The 24,171-nt window shown below is 37.0% G+C and overlaps 1 protein-coding gene across 1 annotated transcript in view; it reads right to left on the bottom strand.

Annotated features, from left to right (window-relative positions):
- Positions 1–24,171, bottom strand: part of LOC149064632 (ankyrin repeat and fibronectin type-III domain-containing protein 1-like) — a 213,917-nt gene that overhangs the window by 45,883 nt on the left and 143,863 nt on the right. Inside the window, exons 8-12 of the mRNA XM_089254691.1 lie at positions 18,703–18,806; positions 3,465–3,595; positions 2,993–3,071; positions 1,218–1,337; positions 439–627 (exon numbers count right to left, since the gene is read on the bottom strand). Of these exons, the coding sequence (XP_089110817.1) occupies positions 439–627; positions 1,218–1,337; positions 2,993–3,071; positions 3,465–3,595; positions 18,703–18,806 (623 nt within the window). The remainder of the gene's footprint in view (positions 1–438; positions 628–1,217; positions 1,338–2,992; positions 3,072–3,464; positions 3,596–18,702; positions 18,807–24,171) is intronic.

Raw genomic sequence — 24,171 nt, 5'->3', positions numbered from 1 at the left:
AACACTTGCTCAACGTTACAATTAAAACACCTTATAAAAATTGCGTTCAAGGATTGAAATCATCCTGATTTCATGCATTCGTATGTTAAACTTGCCGTAAGAGTGCTCTTCTTTTGATGACGGGTACAGGCAGTGCTCGAGAGTGGAAGAAAGGTTGAAGACCTATTCTCTAAAAAATCACCGAAAGTTAAAAGAAATTATTGGTATTGCTACACTGTGTTAGACACGAAATTGCAATTCGGTTAACTTTTCTGCAGGGCAATTCATCTAAGGCCGGCATCAAACTATAAAAGTTTGATAAAATTTGTTTTATGAAACTTGAAAATGCAAGCAATAAACGTACTGTATTGGTTGCATTCGCTCGAATGTAACCGATATGCTCATTTGTTTCGATGAAATAGGTTCACCCTAACAAAATTTCATTAAAGCTCTACTTACTGGAAGGGACCGCGAACGAAGGAGAAGACGTGGCGTAAGGTCCGTAGCCTTTGAGGTTACCGGCGGCCACGCGGACGTAGTAGGGAACTCCATGCGTCAGCTCAGAAATCTGCATTTCCAATCTCTGCAGGTTTATTATCTCTCTAGAACCACTTAGTTGGACAAAATTTTCACGAACACTCCATTCGACTGCAAATTTATTATAAATTTATATTGCAAGTATTATATAAATTTATTTAACGCACAAAAATGGCAGTACAAATAAATTACAAAACTAGTTCGTAAAAAAAGTAAACATGTGAGTAAAATAACACGATATTAATAACAAACTTATAGCGCATGATACAAGTGTGAGGCTGAGTTTGTGGCCTTTCTGCGCCGATACATAAGCCTTTGTGTGAGCATCGGCGTACGCGGGGGGTACCCTCATAACATATTAACACACGAGATTATAGTGTTGTTTTGCGGTAAAAAAACTTAAAAAAACGCTCCTAAAGAAGAGGAATTTTGAAACCCCCCTCGAGAAAATTCTGTGTACGCCTATGTGTGTGAGCGTATGTTACCTCTCCGAATTCTTTAAATGAAATATCAGCAAATTTATTTCGTTTAATTAACGTTCATAAACAAAGACATCTCTTTCAGAATAGTATCTCACCAGTTTCCGCGCAAGAAATGACAGAACTACGCGAGAAATCCCAGATATATACGAATTTAATTTGTCGATTGCACACTGGCGCAGAAGCGTGCTCCACGAATTAATAGGATTCGAACGCACATACCTTTGTATTTTGTCACCACAGTTTCGGGATCGGAAGCATTTTCCGGTTCTGCGAATTTCACCCGCAACGATTTCGTGCCGACGACTTCCAGTGTCACAGAAGACGGTGAGCCTGGAACCGCTGAGGAATACACACAGAGAAACTCACTATTTAGAGACTTAAATAATTGGAATATATACAGTATGTAAAATATTGTATTCACACATCTATTTCCCCCTTTAATTTAACAAATTTAAAAAGCATTAAATCTTTTTCTTCTTAAAACTCAAAAGGAACAATCTGTGAAAATGATAATCTGGAGGAAAAATATAATGCGCCCATTACAATAACCCTTTCCCAATTCGCCTTGTGCATTACAGAACCACCATGCTCTTCGCAATATGCCAGATCTTTAATTCGCATATGATTTATGCAACAACCAAAATTAACGAAATGAGAAACTTAATAAACGACGATGAAACTAAAAAAGTAAAACACGAAGAAAACTAAAAATGATTGTCCATAGAAGGAGCTACTTCACACTGCTATGCAAGAATACGCTGCCTATACAATGAAAGGCCTGCTTCATTTGCCCATGCTGCAATCTGGGCGCTCCGACCTTATTTCACTGAAATTCATCTAGAGATAAACATGGAAATGCAAATGTAGGAAAAACCTTCTGTCATGTCGAGAATAGTTGGTTCTACAGATAGCACGATCGGGGAGAGTTTACGAGAGAAACACTGACACTTTACCTCAATATAAGACGAGTTCATAATCACCAAGTTTATGGAAGACGATCAGTTGAACAAGCGCAGCATTTCTTCTCCAGTGGGAGGCTCATCCGCTCCATTTAGTACTCAGAGTTTCATAATTTAACTAGTCGTTTGCTTTTTGACAACGGTACCCATAGGTAACTGAAACGCGTTAGGTGTTGTCTACTTTGCGTTTATTCGTCTTCGATAACTTTGGAAAATGTATTTCTATATATTTCTTCTTCTACCAGAGATTGGCGACGACAGTCCTCCGTTCTCCAGTCTGGATTTCCACACAGACAGATGACAGCATCAGCACGAACTTGAAACAAGCATAACTCTGACAACATAAATAAGTTTGTATCACGCCTACACACACGCACAACACGTTCCGGGACGTACCGATTCGCTAGAAATTCCGCAGAGGAACGCGTGTACGAGTTACATGCACGCTTGAGTAAAAGTAGTGTATATTGCCGTGACTCCCGAGTTTGAGTCTTTCTCTCATGAGAATGGAATTGTGAAACTCATTTGTTCAGTGCAGTTTTTTTGCCGCTATGAAAAAATCTGCACGCATATAGAATTTAACCCTTTGCAGAATTACGAATAGAATTCCCACTGACTCTCTCTCTAATTATATTAATTATAGCCATTCGGCTTATCAGACAAACAAACGTGTGGCCAAATCGGTGGCAAGGTTATCCGAATTGACCTACTGTTCGACGATATTGGCCAATAGACAAATCTGTACCTCAGAACTATACTATCGTATGTCCATTTTTGTCAGGTTTGAGAGATATCACTATATGCTTGTAGTTCTCATTCTGTATTCAGGGCCATGGTAATGCATTTTAGCTAAAACAATGTTTAAACTGAAAAATATTCGCAGGGTACTAGCAGAGTAGTATTTGCTAGGTTATTGATCACTAGTTTCATCACGAATATTGTTTGTCTTGATGTGTGTGTTATCATTCTTATTTTATACAGCCGAAAAGATTTTTGTAACTCTACATAAAGCAAATAATCAAATGGCGCAATTACTTATTCTTTCGAATCCCGATTTCATTCGACTCAGTAACTTCTGTCTTCGTTTCCACAGAGCCAGTTGCTTCTCTTTTTCCTGAAATGAGAAAGTTTGCTTTAGTCTTGAATAGCATTTAAGAATCCAGACTGAAAAAAAAAAATCTCCCTATTTACCTCAATTTTGTTATCTTTTATTTCGGTCCCTTCACTCGAAAATTTACTTACTATAAATTTGCATATTTCAGGAAGTTTACCTACACTATTTGTGCATGGCTGTTTGCAAAAAACAAAGAAACAAGGTTTGAAAGTCGAGTAAATTGTCTTGCAAGTTGGTAAACATTTCATAGTTAAGAATGAGACCATTTTTTTCCGTATTTGACATCGGTTCCTCTCTTTCTTCTTACTGAGGTACTCTTAACGTTGGGCATCTCAAGAAACATAAATCCTAATTTTAATTGTACATTTTAATACGCTTTGAAATAATACTTACTTTGACTAGAGCAATGGAGAGGCTTCCACCGGCAGCGGCGCTCAGCACGCAAGTCGTTAATTCCTCGACGCAACGTTCAGCTTCTCGTACCAATTGCAATAAATTTGCAAAACGACTTTCTTTCGTGCGAACTGAACAAAGTTATGAAATCATTAGTTTGCAAAATCACTTAAATCACATTCGCAGATATTTCAAAATACTTTTACACATTATTAAACATTGTATATTATTCAACATTTGCGGTAGATATATAAGTGTATACTTTTACCTCTACAACGTGTTTCAAGAGTGTAGCTGTAATAGTGGGAAATATGAAAACTAAAAAAAAATTATACATGGTTCGCAATAGAAATCATCCAAGTTAGTAAATTTTGTGTCGATTTTTATTGCACCGAAAGAAATCCGCCACGATATCGATGTTTACGATTCGATTAAAACTTTCGATTTTGTGAAAATTGGCAAAAGTAAACGTGGCAAAAAATCAACAATTTCAATCGTCGATCTATATTTTACGAGGGTATTTCTGTACAGTAGAGACGCTAATTATACTAACTGCATTTTTTTAATTATGAGCCATATAATATTTTCGTATATCCCTAATTATTTTGCGTTGAAGCACAGATGAATTCTTCCCTCTTTTTGTTGATCATTTTTCATATTTAACTTGAATTTTAGAATAAGTTGTAGAATTTGTATTAATTTCAGGCACGAGCTACTTCAAATAAATTCATATAACCTTCGGAAGAAAAAGATAAAATATATCAACAATTAATTTTACATAAAAATTATAATCAATCGTAAATCTCACGCCAAAATTTATCCAGAAAAGGATGCAATAAGACAGACAAAAATAGAAAGAAGAAAAACGATCATTTATTTGAAAGTAGTAAAAATAAGACAAAATCGAATATTTGATCAGATTTTCAGAATGAAAAAAAAATAACATAAAGTACAGAAATTTCAACAACATTGTTAAAATTGCGAATGATGAAATTTTGGAGAGGAAAGTTCTGTTTTGCAACCGTTTATCAATTTATCCGCGGAAAAATCACGTGAAACAATCTTTCGAAATAGAAACATTACGGGAGCAAAAAAGATCAAAACTATCATTCGAAAAAATTTAAAATTTCCGGATTTAAAGTTGCATTTCCCTTATTTATAACTCGGGTATAACTGAAATCACGCTGGCATGCATGCGAATTTGTTTTCTCTTCGAAATTTAAAGGGATTGATGCTGGAACATTTCTCTCATGATTGCGTATCATCATATATAATGATATCTTTTCTAAGAAAGGATTTCCATTGCTCACTCTCTCATAAAGAAAAACATTTATTTTTGGGCTTTTCCCCATGGAAATATTTGCTCGTTTTCCAGTGATATGCGAACATCATACAAAAAAAAAAAAAATAATAATAGAAACCTTGGGGCAAACAAAATATGCTTTGAAACGTCGGATTTGCATAAACCCCCTTTCCAGGTACACTTTGCTTTTAAAGGATACGGTCTTCTTTCGTCGATGTATTTGCTCGCTTCAAATTTTATATCCTCTCTCTCTCTAGAGGCCTTCCGTGATTGAAATCGGGGTTTTATTTCGGGTTTTTTTTTTTTCGCGGATTTCGAAGTAATAACAACGTTTATGGACGTCGCAAACCGAAAACAACGAATACAGTGGAATTCAGTTATAACGTTCGCGAAAAACCGTCATGAAAAAGTTGTAAGCGAAAAACGATTTAAATAGGAAATCCCGATAAGTATTACCAAGAGTTGGAAGAAAATAAGTCGTGCTAAAAGTGGGGAAACGTTCTATCGGTAACGTTATATATGCCGAATTCACTGAATAAAGAAAGTCTCTTCGTTATATGTCTAACCTCACACGTGTTTTTCTTCGCAATTGTATATGAATGCACATACATGACTAGGGGTCATTTGATCACACGAAAGGGTCCCCAGTTATTATTTTTTCTCCTCGTAACTTGGAATTTTCTCCGGCACGACCATGCCTTCCGGGGCAATGAACGTATATTCACGTCAGCGAGTGAGTCTGGTCGTGCCCGGTCCGATCTGTTCTGTATAAAAAAAAAATAATGATGTTTCTATCTTTTATTACTCATATATTTATCAACCGTATTGCCATTTTAAGTAGTAACTATAATTTTTTTTATTGATATTATCATCATCATCAAAAACCTCGCTCCAACGGCAAATTCCTTGTAGATACGTTAGAGGAGCTGAGAAATTCTAAATATTTTTGTTTTACATATTTTTCTTTCTCTCGTGAATGCACTTTCACATTCGTTGAAACCATATGCCCTGAAATAATTCAGTAGTTCTTCCGAACACTCAAGCCGTTGAAAAATGTCATTAATTATCATTATTATCATTGATAATTATGATAATTAATGATATGATAGTTACCCGGGCCTACAAATGATAATAAAATGTCATTATTATCATTTGTAGGTCCGGTCACTTTGGTAAGAGGTTGCTCATTTTTATAGACCCAAGTGGTCGCGATTACCGTTTGCTTTATTAATGGTATGCATTCATACAGTTTACATCACCATTGACCATATTTGAAATTCAAACATGGTCATTCAAATGGTCATACAAATTCAAACAATATTTTAAATACTTTTTTTTTTCTGTGAGGGATTTCATTAGCGTAAAACCAGGTCAACGGAGTCTATTTATCAGCTTTTTTCAGCAGATGGTGTCAGCTAACAACACTTTCCTCAATCTGAAATTTTTATTAAAAATAGTTTGCACTACAGATGACGAAATTCTCAGTCTTCTTCTTCGCCGTACGGGTACCTTACATACATTCCTCTGCGGAATTTATAGCGAATCGGTACTCGTTGTGTATGTATATGCATCTCCGAGACCGTCCATCCCTTTGGGAAAGAGCGCAAACCATCCCAAGATGGTCTTTTTGGGCGGTCAGCGGTCATCTCTGTCTGTCTGTATGTATATGCATAGCCCTAACCTATTTATGTCGTCAGAATGTTAATTGTTTCGTGTTATAACTGATGAATGCTCAGTCTGCCAAATGTATCTCTCGGTTAGGTAACTTTTTAATTTCCATTGATATACGAATATACGAAATTCCACAGCTTGAGGGGGCATTACAGTTTCAGCTGGTGATGTTGGGATTCATGTTCCAGACTCTGACGCTTATATCTAAAGTTTAGAGTACCTGTTTCTAACTCTAAAAATTTTAATGCTATATTTTTCTATAACTTTACATAACTTTGGATCTACTTTTTATCATTATTTACCTATCTGGTTAAGCGGGCCTCCCGACATAATGTGGACCATACTGCAACCCATATCTTGGTTGATGGGTTTCACTTTGACTCAAATAAAAAAAAACAAAGATTTCCAGATTCTTACGCAAAACACGCTCGGCATGCTACATTCATGCATATAATACCTGTAGTAAAAGTCCGTTATAACGAGTAAGGCTTATAACGAGAATCTCGCTATAACGAGTAATTCACAAGTGACTACAAAAAGCTAATGTTCAAGATACAAAAAATATTCGCTTATTTATACCAGTGGTTCCCAACCTTTTTTTCCTTCCCGCACTCCCAGAGCAATGGGACTTACGTTCCCGCACCCCCGGTTGGGAACCACTGGCTTATAGTGAATAATTTGCGAATGAAAATCAGAACACATTCGGTTTTCGTTATAACGATAACGGATAGTCTCGAAAAAAGCATGTTTTCTTTTCTCTTTTCTTTAAGAATTATACATAAAGTGGATAGGAAAGAGAGTGGCTTTTTTTTCCATCTCTTCACCTATTCATAGGTGTTTACAAACGGGGCATGTCAGTACCTCCCAATGAATAAAAGGGTCACATGCTGTATATTATCTTCAAGCCAATGAGTGAAAACGTGGTGCAGGACCTGGCCTGGCCACGGAGGACGGCTCACTCGAGCCAACAAGCCAATGAGGGAAAACGTGGTCCAGGACATGGCGCTTGGCCACAGAGAAAAACAAAGGGCTCAAGCTCAATAGAGCTAAAAAAACATCAGAAGAGCTCATCGGAATACATTGTATATTGTATAATAGAAATATTTAAAAATCTGTGTATACTTTATTTTTTTAATAATGTGCATGTTCATGTTCATGTATTTTATGTGCATAATAAAACACCCGACACCGCCCAGCACCCTCATCCGAGGCAATGGCTAAAATTGACAATGGTCGATAGAGCCTGGACAGTGCACGGTATGAAATGAAATGTATCTTATCTTGTTAACTATATATATAGTAGGTAGAAAAACCATCTAATTTTATCTGCTTTGGTTGGGAAAGTGGTGCACGACTCCTGGTTTTGACATCATTCCTATTTCCCTGGAATAATCCCCCTCCCCCCACCTCGTTTTTCTTGAAAAACTGGACCCGGGGCAAATAGGATTTTCTCTATCGTAAGTTGTTTTCACTGTGCATGATTTAACAGCTTCTTTTTGCACCAAAATTGCATGAACGGAATAGTCTTCGATTTTTTCAGACTTCTCCCGCTACAGAAAGAAAAAGGAACAGTTTAGCAATGACAAAACTTCTGATTTTATTCGAATGTGAAAAAAAAAATGAAGGAAAAATTGAAATCGTGAAAAAAATCGGGCTTTCCTCGTCAACTTTTGTTTTTGTTATACAAACAACAATGTGTATGCATAAGCAATTTACTCCAAACGCATATTTCATCAAAATTAGTTGAAGATAAAACGGAAGAGAAAGGTAAATTTATATGCAGTTGAATATCGTTTTAACCAATACCGTTATAGCGAAAATATCGTTTTAACGAATACCGTTATAGCGAAAATATCGTTTTAACGAATACCGTTACAGCGAAAATATCGTTTTAACGAACACTTTTCTAATCCTCAAAATAATATACATAGGAAAAATGCGGAATTCCTTTATAACGAAATTTCATTATAACGAAGTGATTTCTCCGGTCTCTTGCAGTTCGTTATAACGGGATTCGACTGTAGTTTGCTTTTTCTCCACTTAAATGTTTCTACAGTACAAAAAACTAAAATTCGTTTATAACGACAATCTTCCAACTGATTGCGAATCGTTGTTATAAAGGACATTTATTGTATTGTAATTATATTATGATTTTTCCTACATAATCTTCATATTGGTATCTAATGGAACGCTGCTAAGAAATTTCAACGACCCAAAAACAGTGAACTAAGCAACAGTTGCAGCGCCTAGGTCTTTTCTCTTCATATATAAATAAAAGGTTATTCTCTTTCTTTTCAAGACTTGGGAGTTCGTTTAATATATCGCGATAAGTTATAAAATATTCTAAAAATTGTCTTGGTGGGTATTCACCCTTCATTCGAAACACACATTTAAAAAATAATATCATCGACAAATAGTTATAAATACAAATTTTGTGTAAATTTGGATCAAAGGATTTCTCAGAATTGAATCAATTGGGGCGTCCTTTCTACAAATGATGATAGGGGAAAAATTCTTTTGAATGGGAAAATAAAAAAGCCCATCTATTAATAAGGGGGGAAAAAAAGTTATATTCTATACCTCACATCGATGAAAAAATCCACCATTAATCATGGATGATGGATGAATAGCCCATGATATGATCGATTTTGAGGATGTGACGATGATGTATTATTTGTAAAGACGGCGTATCGTGTACTCCACAAAAAAAAAAAATCATTGGCGATCTTTTAAAAAGGATTCTTTTGAGAATCAAATTCTTAAGATTTTTCTAAGATAAACGCTGCGGGTGTACATCAAAGTATTTTTTTGCCTCAAAGCACACCGGATAATAATAATACAGTAATAATATATTCCACGAGAATAATGTCGCGAGCGACAATAGGTTTCTTAAACAATGCGTACCATTGCGTCATTCATTTTCCCCCGATAAATCGTTGGTATAGATTTTTTTTTTTCATAAAAAAACGCACACTATAAAGCGAAGAAATGATAAATTCCTTTTGGGAACGCATATCATTATGGTTATTAATTTCATTCGAACGATGTCCGAGACACCGAATCATTACATGAAGCAGTATTTAATATACGCAATGGCTATGGATACGTAAATTTCGTATTTACGAAATAACCGCGATAAATGCGAAATGTACGAAATGAATGCCATAAATGCGAAATTTGCCAACTTTGACGAATAAATGCTGAAATTTGATTTTTTACTATTTTTTTTGCAAAATCTAGGTAATTTACACTTTTTGACTTTTTGAAGTGGAAAAGTAATTTTGCTCAGTACATGTGAGCGTGCTTGAAAGGAAAACCACAAGCATCACTCTTTCCCCTTTGACGTTGTGTAATGAATACAATCGAGTTCGGTTATAACATAGCCCCTAGGTGATTCGAGAAGTTTATGTAATAACCGACGTGTATGTTATAAGGGAGGTGTTGAAATTAGATTACATAGCAATGACATATATGCATTATTGAGATTGTCGTGGAAAAAATAAGCTTATGCCTCACATAATTGAAATATAGCATGAATATAGTTTTTGATTGGCATCCGGAAATTTATTTAGAAAATGAGATAATATATATATACAACAACATGCAGATATTTTTTGAAATGTTAATGGTTTTTCCCTTTGAAGTTGACGGTATTGTACAATTCAAAAATTCAGAAAAAATAATTCCACTGATGTTCCTGAATTCACCAATCACACACTTGAATTAGCCAACAGTACTCCACCAATCTTAACTTGAATTGAGACCACCAATAAAAAGATCACAAAATTATAAAAACAAGTAAAAATTCCATAATTCCGAAAATCATAGACGATACAGTTCTGCACAGGAAGACGGGATTTTATTTAAATGTCAAAAGTTTTATTGCCAAAATAGTTACATTTAATATCGACAGGTGGCGCTAAAGTTTGTTATTTCTAATATTCAGCGTTCCATGTATTTTCGTGTTTATTTAAAAAATTTAGGTCTAAGGCTGGTATTACACTATAAAACTTTGATAAAAATTCTTTTATAAAACTTAAAAAATGTAACCAATAAACACATCTGTTACATTCGAGCGAACTTATAACCGATCCGCCTATTGGTTGCATTTTTCAAGTTTTATAAACGAACTTTTATCAAACTTTTATAGTGTAATCCTGGCCTGAGATATCACCCGTATACAACAAATGCTGTCCATAAAAGGCTGTTTTTGACTATATTTTCCTGGATTTTTTTTTGCAGTGTTATATGGATTATTTTTTTGGTTAAGCCCATTTTTTTGGCTTAAACCGTTTCATTTATTCGAGTTTTTTGTGTGCGTGTGAACGAAAGTGAAATTTTTCATTTGGAATGCGTTATTGTGAATAAATTCGAACTTTCTGATCTGAATTTTTTTTTGGCGAAATAAATGCGAAATTTCTGAATTAAAAAATTTCTTTTTGAGAAATTAACGTACCTTTAGTGGTAGCTATTATTTAATCACACAGACAGACAGAATTTAATTTTTCTCGTCGCTGCCCAGCCCAAAGGGGCTGCCTGGCGACTTACAGACTGCTCTTGCTAGCTATGAAGAGGGTTATAGACAAGTTTGTGCGTGTTTGTGTAGATGTGAAGTGCTTGTAAGTTAATAGAGGGAAAAAAAAAACACACACACACACAGTCCGATAAATGCTACCATCAGAATAGTAAAATACACAAAGATCAGACAAACTTCTCCAAAATGGCACTCTATGCAATAGAGCAGTTGATGAGTAAAATCAATAGTAGTAAAAAAAAAAATATATATATATATATATATATAAATACATGCACATATACACACACATATATACACATACATATTATGCGATAAATGTATATTATAATGGACACAAAAATGAAATTACTTAGGTACAATTCACCAAAACGCTACATAATGCACTAATGAGAAAATAATAATAAAAAATAAATCTAACATACAAAAGAAGTCATAGAAAAACAAGTGAGTTAGCCGAAATTATACAAATTGGTGCAGTGCAAGATCAGTCATGTACATCAAACCACAATGCCACTCTATGCAATAGAGTTGATCGATTATTTCGATAGCAAATTAAAAGTACAAAAATATTATGATAGACAAAGATTATACAGCTCAGTAGTTCAGACCCTAACGCACCGACCATGGCACGTGCAGCACGTTTTGAGGCCTAAGAAATTTTAGTCTTTCACGTGGGTTGTAATCGACCAGCTCTCTCAGATGCTCGTATTCTGAGTTCCTCATCCTTTCAAAGTGATCCTCTGAGATTTGTTGGATGTAGCTGAGGATGGTTGGAATCTTCAGGTCTTTTCTAATGTCAGCCCCTCTGATGTACTTTGGTGCACGCACAAGAGTTCTCAGTATTTTATTCTGTTGACTTTGCAGACGCTGCATGTTGGTTTTTGAAACATGAGCCCATACTGGGGCAGCGTAGGTCATGATAGGTCTAATGATTGATTTAAACAATATGACTTTGTTTTTAAGAGTTAGTCTTGCACTTGGAAATGTAATGCGTGACATCATTCCCATGGTTTGGGTAGCCTTAGTTCTTACGTGATTTATTTGCGGAACGAAGGATAATGATTGGTTTAGAATACATCCCAAATATTTCACTTCCTTCACAGGTCTTATGGCTTCTCTGCCCAGGTAGATTGGTGTTCTAGTGAATTTGGTTCTTCTTGTTAACCAGATGAACTGACACTTGGCATGATTAAGCTCGACAGCATTATCCTCACACCAGTCTTCAACCTCCTCTAGAGTCTCCTGAAGATTTTCTCTGCATTTATCAGATTTTCTGTTGTTGGTGATAATAATTGCATCATCCGCAAAGAGTCCCAGTATGCCCATTTGGGGGGCAGGGAAGTCATTGATGTAGATGGAGAAGAGGTGAGGCCCAAGAACTGATCCTTGGGGAACCGAGGCTCTTATTGGACGAACAGAAGAACAAGCATTTCCATTTTTTACCAGAAAATGCCTGTCTTTAAGATAGCTGTTGAAGAACAACACGTAGTGGTCAGGAAAACCGTATTCAACAAGCTTGGCCAACAGAGTTACGTGATTCGTTTTGTCAAACGCCTTACTAATGTCCAAGCACATTGCGCAGGTGAAATCCTTGTGGTTGAAGGCTTGTATTGCGAATTCTACGACTCGATGCAGCTGTGTGACACAGGAGTGGTTTCTTCTGAATCCATGCTGCTCAGGACGAAGAAAATTAGAAGATTCGAGATAGTTATTGAATCGTATAAGAATAATACGCTCAAACAGCTTAGATATATTGCTCAGAAGGCTGATCGGTCGGAAATTTTTGGCTATGAGAGGGTTAGAGCCAGATTTGTGGATAGGTTTGATTACTGAAAGCTTCCATATCTTCGGGAAGTGACAAGTTTTTAACAAGCTATTAAAAATGTTGGTGAGAGTCATAAGGGCAGATAGGGGCAGATTTTTGAGAGCAAGATTGGAGATTTCATCCAGTCCAGAGGCTTTTTTGATCGTGAGCTTGTTAATAAGTTCTCTAACCTCCTCCATAGTTGTTAGCTCTGAATCTTGAAACCCACTAAGACTCTGATGACGTGGCCTGTTGAGAAATTCCTCAATTTTATGCAAGTGTTCCCGCTGAGTGCCAATCGGTTGATTCGTGTTAGGTTTGAATTGACCCTCATAAGTTTCGGCAAGCACTTCCGCTATCTCAGCGTCAGTAACCAATTCACCTCGTTCGTTTTGAATTTTGGTAATTTTCTTGCTTTTCTTTTTACAGATCTTCCAAACTTTCCAAAGGGAACCTTCACTCGCAGTGGCCTCTTCAACGAAGTTCGAAAAGCGCTCGTTGACGAATCCTTTGATTTCTTTCCTGATTTCCTTTTCCAGTCGATTGAGCGCAACTTTATCCAAAGGGCGACGAAATCTTTGCCAGGATTTTCTTATTTTATTTTTGAGTCTAATTTTTTCCTTTAGCTCAAGAGAGATTCCAAATTTGTTTCCCAGATATTTGATTTTTCTAGTTGAATTGTGTAATGCGGCTTTAATACTGTCCGAAAAGATGACCGTTGCTGCATCAACTTCCTCCTTGTTTGCATGCCGAAGCTCGAGAACTTCGTCAACATCTAGCAGATCCCTGAATTTATTCCAGTCAGTGGCAAGGCAGAAAGGAACATCTTGAGGCCTTGTTAGATCAATCGTGAATATGATTGGATTATGTGTTGAGTTGAGGCCAGTGAACGATTCTAAGTCAACATTATTCCGAAAGTTTTTAGAAAGACCATAGTCAAGTACATCCGGTGTACCCCGCCCTCCAGGGTGGTGGGTTGGTGTGGAACTGGAGTGTATTTGTAGGCATTTGTTTCTACACCATCTTTCCAGAATTCTACCACAGGAATTTGATCTGTTACTGCAGAAGGCAGGACTTTTGCAATTCCAGTCCCCAGCCAGTAGAATTGGATTGTTGGTGTTGATCAGAAAGTTAAGTAGATTCAGGTCAAGTCTTTTTCTAGGTGGCTTGTATATTGCACATAGAGATATTGGATGCCTATTAATAAAGATGGTAACTGCCAGATATTCCATGGAGTCGGAGTCTGGTGTATCAAGTTCTTTAAATGGTATATCATTTTTGATGAAGACTGCTATTCCACCTCCTCTTTCGTTTAGTCTATCTTTTCTGAGGCAGGTGTAGTTAAATATGTTAGTGGTGTGTGAAGGCTTCAACCATGTTTCGCATACGAGGGCTACATCAATTTCCATGTCGTAGAGTGCCTGCCCAAACTCTCTAAGGTCATTTCTCAGACTTGTGGCATTCCATGCCATAATACGCAGCGGTTTGCTGCTGGCAAGTCTTGGCGTGCTAATTGTTGGAGTGTGAGATTATAGTTATCAAAAATTGCAGTATGAATTCAATTTTGTCCCTGGATAGACCCAGTTCCCTCAAGAACGGTTCTAAGAGGTTCAGTAATTGTTCAATATTTTGAGCTGGGGAATGAGTTGCTGCTGTTGGATGGACTAAAACTTTATTTTGTGAGTTGTCATTATTTGGTAAGTCTCTGTCTATATTCTCTTCTATACTTTCGACTATGATGTAGGTTTGATCACATTTGGTGTCATTATAGTTCCGGAAAAGTGAAGGCCGTAGAAGGGAGAGGTTTGTTGAAGACACACCCTTACCCTGATTCGTCACTTCCAACTCCAGTTCAAGTTTGTCCTGTACAGCATGATGGGTCATGAAATCTTCTAAGACTTCTTTATATCTCATTCCTGTTTCGCTGGCTTTGAATTTAGTAAGTTTTTCACGCTCTGCCTCTAAAAATTTGTTGTGCAGCTCCGCTGATAATTCTTCCATGGAAAGCTGTGGCTTGCCTTGCCCCAAAATATGTAATCCTTTCCTCGTTATTTCCACAGGGGGTTCTTGGTCTTGAGTCGGCTGCTTGTCATTATTGTTAGCTCCTATGTTCCAAGGATTTATTCGAGGTCTAGACGGTAGCCCACTTGTGGACGAAGGACTGAAGATGTGAAGGGGTTGACTTGTTTCAGACTTGTTAGAACTTTTTTCCAAAGAGGGAAAGTTCATTAAGCTGGGAGGTAGCTTGGGAAGAAAAGAAAAGTTCTTGCCCCGTCACTTCTACTGGAAGGTCTTTGTGGACAGCCTGTGAAAATTCCAGTGTGTGGACCACCACACATAATACATTTCATTTTAGATTGATTCCCTTTGGAGGGGCAATCTCTGGTGCTGTGTCCAAGGGCACAAAAAGCACAGTTTGGTGAATTAAAACAGTAGTATGATGAATGTCCAAATAATAAACAATTTCTACATTGTAGAGGGAATTTATTACCTCTGTAACGGTCTATTTCAATTGGTACGTCTTGAATATCAACTAAGTTGGCAATTTCTTTGCTGCTGATAGGTACTTCTATCAAGAACAGTGGTAGAATACGCCCAGTGGAATAATTTCTCATATTGGAGATTTTTTTTATCTCAAAACCCTTGTTGATCAAGTCTGATTTAATGTCATCAAAGCTGGTGTTCGCCGGAAGGCCTCTGATGACGAATTTTAGAGATCTCTCACTGTCTAGTTGGTATGTGTGGTATTCCAGATTCTTTTCATTTAAATACTTAGTAGCCGTTCTATGATTTTTTCAGAAAAGACATTTAATAATATATTTCTCGATGTTGGTTTGGCTACCGGAGGAAATTCGCACATCACATCCCCCTAATTCTTTTGAAGTCATTAATCCAGTTCTCACCCCATTTGGTGATAACTATTTGGGGAATACCCGATTTCTTTCTTCTGTGGTTCACTTGCGTGAAGTAATCATTGTTGTGGTCACTGTCATCCTCTGATTCGTCAGAAAGTTCCCCATCCTCTTTAGCTACATCCGCAGGAACACCAGTATCCGTAGGGGGTCTTTGAGGACCAGGTTTGTTAATGAGTGCAGCCTTGGTAGCAAGCTGTGTTCTATCTTTGTCAAGCTGATGGGTCACAGACACAACCTGTTTTTTGGAAGACTTAACCCGAGAGAGCTGGGTTGAGCTTGTCAGTTTATTCTTATTGTCATCTTTTTTAGAATTTATAAGTTCCATCTGTCCTTTCCTCTCTGCTGCTTTTAGCTCAGCTGTAGAAAGTCCACTAGTACCAGGGACCGCAGCATCATGAGTAGGGATCTTTTTCTTTTTATTCTTCCCTTTTTTCTTTTTATTTGCTTTGAATGTCGCATTATCACCAACAAGGTCAGCGTTTACATCTTCACTGTTCATAAAATCAATAACAGATTCATTATCTAGATTTTTATCACAATAATTATTTTTCGCTTTCTTCCTAGATTTCTTGTTTTTTCTAGTTATACTCGTTTTATTTTTTAACACACTATTTTGCATCTCCGATAAGGAGTCAGATTTACTCAACATGTATGTTGAGTAAATCATGTATGTAGTGATGTTGTTTATACTCAACATCACTTATGATATTATTGACATTAGCATCAGAATTTTTTGGAGTGCCCATCATGTCATCATCGTTCTCTGTAGCATTCATGGGATCAGAAGTACTCAAAGGAGCAAAAACATTAGAAATTCTAATACCATAGGTTAAACAGTCCAAACCACAATCACTGCTCAGGGAATCAGAAGCATTAAGGTCATTACATACATTGAGAACGTCCATGACAGAGTGGTCACCCCTTTTCACAGTAGCTAACCTGTCATTAGCGCACGTATTCTCGCTCAAGAAACAGTTTGAAGTAGCAGACTCATTTGAGGCTTTGCTATAGCCACTAATACCCGAGTCAACTGACAGTTGTGTACCATCAACATGAGTTTTCCCTTCCAAAAGAACGTTACATTCAGACTGGGAGTTACAAACAATGTGAGAAAAAGTTTTATGAATTTTAGCATGATCAGCACCTCCAACGTTAGGAACGCAGTGCTTTAGAGCATTAGTGTGCGCAGTATCACGTTTATCATGTGCACAAGCATTACATTTCAACAAATATTTATTAGAAAGCACAGAATCATTAACAACATCAGTTTTATCTTGCAAAGTGATACCACCATTAAGAATAATTTCATTGGTTTGAGCATTACACTCTGAGAGACAATCAGTAGAGCAACCATACATATCAGAACCATTAGTAGTAAAGACACAATTTACATCCAAAATTTTTTTGTCATTCAGAGTGACACTATTATTAGGAACATCTTCTAAAGTTCGAGCATCACACATTAAATTATAATCATTTGTGCCACTATATTTGTCAGAATTATCACCATTCGGAACACTATTTTCATCAAAAAATGTTGTGACATTTAAGGTGTTACCATCACTAATTACACCTTCTGATATATGAGCATTACACACTACATGACAATCCTTAGCATCACTATATTTATCGGTGTCATTAACAGAAGAATTATCATGTTTATCCAAAGATTTAGTGTCCTCCACAGAGGTACAACCGTTAGTAAATACTGAGGTTTGAGCATGACATACCAAATGGCAACCATTAGTATCACTATTTGAATTTGGTACAAAGGAAACACTATTTTCATCTAAAAAATTTTGACCTTCCTTAACACATTTTGCTTTATGTGTAGGCCTAACTTTTTTACTAATTACTGGCACTTTACCATCTGTTTCAAAGCGAAAGCTTTTTTTGAAAGCACTAGCCAGTTTATGTATACAATCAAAACCATCCAAATTGTTAAAAAATCTGACAGCTTCAATTACTAGTTTACGGCATATATCTCCATTCGATGGCTCTACCAGATACTCGACATACACTGAAATTACATCTAATAACTCTCTAATCACTTCACAGTCATCAACAAAACCATCATTGCCTGCATCATATTGAGCTCGAATCCAGCCCCAAAATTTGGGCCCTGTCAACGGGATTTCTATAGATACAGCAGAGTGGCATGACGCAGTCGAAAATGTCGAGAACTTACCCCTGACGAGCCACATCTATGGTCAGGGCCAGGTTTTTACCCTGGGCAAGACCGTACGACCAAAACAAACCACGGGAAAAAGTTTCGGAAACCAACCGATGTCCGTGTCGATACGCAAAAACTCGCAACTCTTAGGCGAAAACACACGTCATTATACTGACGATTCGAAATAACACTATTTCAGAGAGCAAAAACCGTTGCGACTAGTCGATCCGATGGCCAACGTAGATCGAAGTTTTCCTATTATTTAATCATTACAACTTAAAATTTTACAATTAAATTTACTTTAATATAAATAATACTTACACACGTTGTATGTACAGGGTGTCCCATTAATTCCGAATAGTTTAAAAATTCATAAAATTGAAGAAATTGCTATATTTGAATGTGTTTTGCAAAAAAAAAAAGTTGTTCTCAGATATTTTTCCTTCAGTGAGGAAAAAAATCAGTTTGAATTTTTATTGATAGAGGGCGCTGCACTAAAGCACATCACCGGCAATATTCGAATTAGAAACCTGTAAAATGTACGATTAAGAGCTCGTTTCTGAATGTCTAGGTTACTTGCGCTTACATAAGGTTTTCATTGTGATTGTGATGCGGATAAAGCACTATTGCTGAAGTTGGTTTATCTCAGTCATGAATTATCAGCTGAAGCTTTACGAACGTTTCGGAAGCAGAGGAGACGGAAGAAGGGTTCAGGTTCAAGTTCGTAAGATGCAAACAGCATTAAAATACACCAATTACTTCCATTTTCATGAATTTCTATACTATTTACGGGACACCCTTTACTTACACGGCACATATCAAAAGTTATACTTACATCTTGTGCTTTCTTTAGCACCATAGGATTGTAGCAGTTTCGACATTGATATGTCAAGTGTCATCACAGCGATATCCAGTGGAGTGAAGTTTTCACTGTTCGTACTGGAATAGAAACGAAAAAACCAAATGATACGCCAGCGAGTATAATATTTCAGCATAGTAAGAGAACCTCGCAGGTGAACAGAAAAGATCTCAATTCTAATTCAAAATCAATTATCTACGAACTTCTGTGAATTTTCATTTGCAACTCATTTTAGTTAATCGTTTATCGATTTTTCTTGACCCCTCTATGGTCCCGTATATACGGGGTATCGTGTGAGTTTTAATGTGGCCGTTATCTCATCAACCGTTCTTCGTAGAGATATGGTTCTAATTGAAAAAAATGCTTAAAATGTGTTCAAAAATCCCTCTGTACCCGTTTCAACAGTGAAAATACAGTGTGCCGTAAAATAAAAAAAATCTGAATTTTTATACAACCCCCTCGTCCACCAACTTCGAATTATGAAGTTTTTGCTCAAAGACAAACAAAAATCCCTATTTCAATATGTCATTCGATGACATAGTTGAACTAAAAAATTGGAGAAAAGCTGGGAAAGAACAGCACAAATAAGGGGAAGAAGCTTTGCGTGTTTACTTTTGGTGTGTTCCCAACTTTTCTCCAAATTTTTAATTCAAATATCGCGGTGAATAATGCCCTTACAAGGAAAGGGTTCGAAAGTGTTTCGTCCTCAAAAAAAATTGGAAAAATTCAAGTACGGGCATCTCACCCAGAAACACATAAAAACCAAAAAAAATAAAAAAAATAGCGGCGGAACGCAATTAGTAAAGCCGCAAAAAATTAATGAATATGGCAACAGTTGGCTGCTTATCGCCTCTCGTGCTTCTTGTCGAGATCTATAAAAAAGTTCCTCACTTTTCACAGTGTAGCTCCTCTTCTTCTTCCCCCCCCCTTTTTTTTTGTCCTCTAGAAACTTGTTCTTTTCTTGTCTGTGCTTGCTTTCTTTCTTTCAAACCGAGTACAACGCCGGTCTATGGCCATGGGCAATTCACTACCTATTGAGTTGTGCCGAAAGCGTGACTATGTGTATGTGTACCTAACAGTCTGAGTGCGTATCTAGTGTTGTGACAGATTTTTCTCAGTGCTGCCATCTATGTTTCGAAGTGAAGTGAGTGAAATGTAATTATTGAATATTTGTACCATTGTAGGCCCGTTGCTCTCTGTGGCGAGACTTTTCAGCGGGGAGATCGGCTCGCATTCTTGAAATTGAGAACCAGAGACAACCAACTTCAGCCGACTACCACTGTGGCGTCAGTGGGGTCTTTATCCGCGCTGTCCATGATCATTTGTTGTTTGAATGACAGCGCGTTCACACAAAATATTAATATTCACTTCTTTATTTTTTGAGTTACCCATATCAAATCCGCAGGACTTTTTTTATATTTTTGTGAATATTTAAATGTGTAGAATCAATTTTTCCAAATTTGCAAAACGAAATGAAATAAAGACCGAATTAGGACTTACAGGACACCCTGTATATGAATATGTTGTAAAAAAATAACCCATTGTGGCTATTTCTTTTCTCAATTTTTTTGGTATTTTAGAAAGCATATGTTTTAGTGTTATTCCATTATACAAAACACGGCAATGTAAATGCAATATTTTTTTTTATCTGGAAAGAGTTGATTCCTTGCCGGTGTCATTTTTTGAGAGCTGCTGAAATTTTGCGTGTTTAGAGATTTATAAATATAACACGAAACCGTGTGTGAAGGGATTGAAAATATGTTCAAGGTAAAAATTTGGTCAAATTTGCTGAACAATATTTTATCTGTTTCTGAATAACATTGAAATAAAAACAAACCTGTATATCTTCACTCTAATTAACCATTTTAGCTAATTAAAAAATTCTCTCTAATTAATTGAATTGCTGTGTTGATGCATCGTTTCAATTAAAAATATGCTAAAACGACACCCATTTACATACATCCGTATTTGAAAGAAGAATTTTCAATAAGTTTTTTATGGGGGGGGTGAACCATAGAGGGTCAAATTTGATTAAAAAGTAATTTCCACATTTTTTTTCGATTATATTTCCTCTATTTTTTACACATTAATTTAATATAAATTTTTTGATTATTTATTAGAATGAAAAACTTTTTAACACGTTAATAAAAGCAATTTCGGTATAAATCCTAAAATTCGAATCAATTTCACCGTACGAATGTTGCTTAGTGAATGAAGTCCCTCTGATGTAAAAAGCACTAGGTATTCGGGGCTCGGCCAGGTCGATAAGATGCTCGCCTAAAGTACCAAAGGATATTTAGAGGTGTCGCGAGTTCGATACCCGGTTCGTAATTGTCAGAAACTTTTCTGACACAGGGGTACAACAGAAACGGCGACGTGACCGAAGAAAAAGATCCGAAACCACATCGAGGGGTTAACGCAGCAACCTCTTGGTGAGCATAAAGAAGGTTGCCGTTCGAAATCGGTAATAAATTGTAGGTCCCGGTCTAATTAGCCCTCGTGTGCAGAAAATGACCGTGGTGCGACAAAAATCATCAATGATCACTAGGTATTTGGTTTTGAATAAGTCAACGGTTCTTACATATTAGCGGGCGGATCCTTTAACGGTTTTGGCAAAATTGGCGATGAGCAACAAAACGCTAACAAAAAAAATCTCGAAACAACGGGAAATATAACCACTTCACATACAAGCTTTTGGCAGGAAATTTGGACTGTCGCTATGTAATGAATCGCTGATACATCTGGTGACCTTGTCCTAACCTAACAGCACGTTGGAAGAAGGATGGGGGGGGGGGAAGAAAATATAAAAGGAAAAGTGTAATACATAAGGTAGATAAGAGAGGATTTTTTTAGTCCTCTTTTTCGCTTTTGCATGCATATAGTAGAAAGAAGCATTATATGTACGGAAAAAAAGGAGGGAAAGAAAAGAAAAAGTCACTTCAGCAGATAGGGTTACTATAGAGTTTTGCGATGGTGGGGAGAGAGAGGAAAAAAATACAGAGAATTTGTTTGAATTTTTCTTCCACTGACGTTTGGACGTAATATTACTTGCGTGATCATATCATAAAGAGTACGATATACATTGTTATGGAATTTCCGATTATTCCTTGAAACTAATTCTACAATCACTTTAAGTATGGCATTAAAAGCATTATCACGTGCGTCCCAAGTATTTTGGTACATGAATTCGATTAAGTACGATTCAAGATGTTGCCGAGAAGTTTTTATTTGACCACTTTACAGATTGCACAAAGGGTGCGCAAACTCCTTCCCATGGGCCAAATGCGTCCAACAAAACGTGTTCCTGAAAAGTAAGAGTGTGTAATTTGATTAATACTCCAATTTGTAGCTCACGAACGGTAGACATCTTGCGCATCTCCATCTGAAGAACCAGATGCACCCAGGTTTCCATCACTTAATTGATTCCGAACTTTCTTAAAGGATGGATGCAATTAGAAATACAGTCCCAAAAACCTACAAAGGAAACATCAACGCCATCTCGCCGCGATAAGGTAACCGTATGAAATTCAGAGTGATCATAAAATTACTCTGCCGATATACAAGCCCCTAGCGGCGGCAAAAATCGACGCAAGCAAATGAGATTCGAGATATAGGTGTTTCTTGGAGTACGCGTTCGATAATGAGAAGAAAAACGGAACCCTACCCTAGCTCACATGGTTATGCGTCATTCTTATTGTCGACATTCGGAGGGGGAAGGGTTTCAGATTTGCTGACTTTTGATGAAAATGGAAGGGGGGGGGGTAAGTTTGAAAGATGCTTACGTCATCAACCACATTTTATGAAAATATGAAATATTCTTAATAGCATCTTTATTTTCCATGTTTTTTAGGAATACCAAATACGAGGAAAAACCTTTCCCTAGTTTTTGAACACCTGAACTAACATAGATAAGTCGTCTAGTAGGCCTCTCAAACCTTTTTAGGACCTCTGTACACCTCTGGTTGGTGACTTTAGAGCCGGGGTTGTGGGTGCTCAAATCTCAACGGAAATTTTTAGAACGGGTCCGAGGAACCCCCCCCCCCCCCAGCATTGATTCAGCAATCAAATCGAAATGCTTCCGACGCCCCTGGCTGAACTAGGGGTTCTCAAACGTTTTCCACTCGTGGCACCCCTTGCCTAACCAGCGCTTATTCGTAGCTCCCCAGAGCAGTGTAACAAAGAATATCTACGAAAAACCTTTCTCAATGCTGGCACTCCTGACAAAGGTCGGCGGCGAACTAGGGCACCGCAGCACACAGTTGGGTAACTGTTGTAGACTGTTTTTTTTTCTACTCCACGCATGTCATGCGTTGTCCTTGAGTGATTTATCTGAACTCTCGTACATAAGCGAATACATGGTTTTCGAAATGGGAAAAGTAGTTCACTGAGGATGCTCATGGTAATCTAGGGGGGATGGCTATATTCACCCTGCCCCTAATGCCAATGATACAATTTTTCGTTAATGGCACATCGCCACCCTTTTCCCCTATCTCTGTACCGTCTATATTCCTGTCTGATGTGGACGAAAAAACAACCTTGTTACCGCAAAAGCTGGTTTAGGTTGCTCTTTTTATCCTCAAGAGTATACTTCGAAACATCTATAGCTCGAATTTCATTCGCATCTGTTGATTTTTGCTGCAGCTAGAGACTCGTATATCGCCAAAGTTGTTTTATGGCCACCCTGTATTCAACTAATCATCAATTAGGAAGTATCTTGCACATCTGTAAAGGCTGTATACTCTCGCTGTATATTTCCTTTGCTTTGATACCAAAGAAGCTTACGAAATACAAGAAACGTCAAAAAGTCCTCTCGAGATTCTGTTAAATGTAGATGAAACAATAATGTTTTTGAAACCTTCTAGGATCGTCTTGAACGATTAGCCCTTAACGGCAGTGTTATCCGAAAATATACTCTTGAAGGGTAATTTCACCCCTTTCCAAAATTTTAAGGGTATTTTTTTTCAATGAGAAATAACTCTACTCAAAAAATTACCTGATATTTTTGAAGGTGTATTTTCACTCCTCAACGAAATTTTGAGGAGTAAAACTGAATTTTGCACGCATCTAAATACATATTGGCGAACACTGCTTCGTGGTCCATCGATTCGACTTCGACCCCAAGGACCCCATCAGGAGACAACGGTACTTCATTGTTAAAAAAGTCCCTTACGATTAAGCAAGGCACTTGTGAATTCGGCTTTTCAGCAGAACTTATAAGCTATACAAAAAAACGCAAAGGGACAAATATCATGGAGGGGAGCTTCCTCATAATGGGAAAGCGCTGTAAAGTACGAACTGTACCAACGAAGTTCCAAAGAAACCTCTAAACAAACACACAATTAATATTTAAGTATAAATCACTACATCGGCTTCACATTTCACGATTTTTAAGTAAGGGGGAAAAAAGTATTTTTACTCTCTCTCTCTTACATCATGATGTAAAAG

Source organism: Pholcus phalangioides, unplaced genomic scaffold, assembly GCF_987345545.1.
Source record: "Pholcus phalangioides strain wild (caught in Gottingen) unplaced genomic scaffold, Ppha-v1.0 ptg000042l_1, whole genome shotgun sequence".
Lineage (NCBI taxonomy): Eukaryota > Metazoa > Arthropoda > Arachnida > Araneae > Pholcidae > Pholcus > Pholcus phalangioides.
The sequence above is the reverse complement of the archived record's forward strand: the minus strand, read 5'-3'. Positions and strand labels throughout refer to the sequence as shown.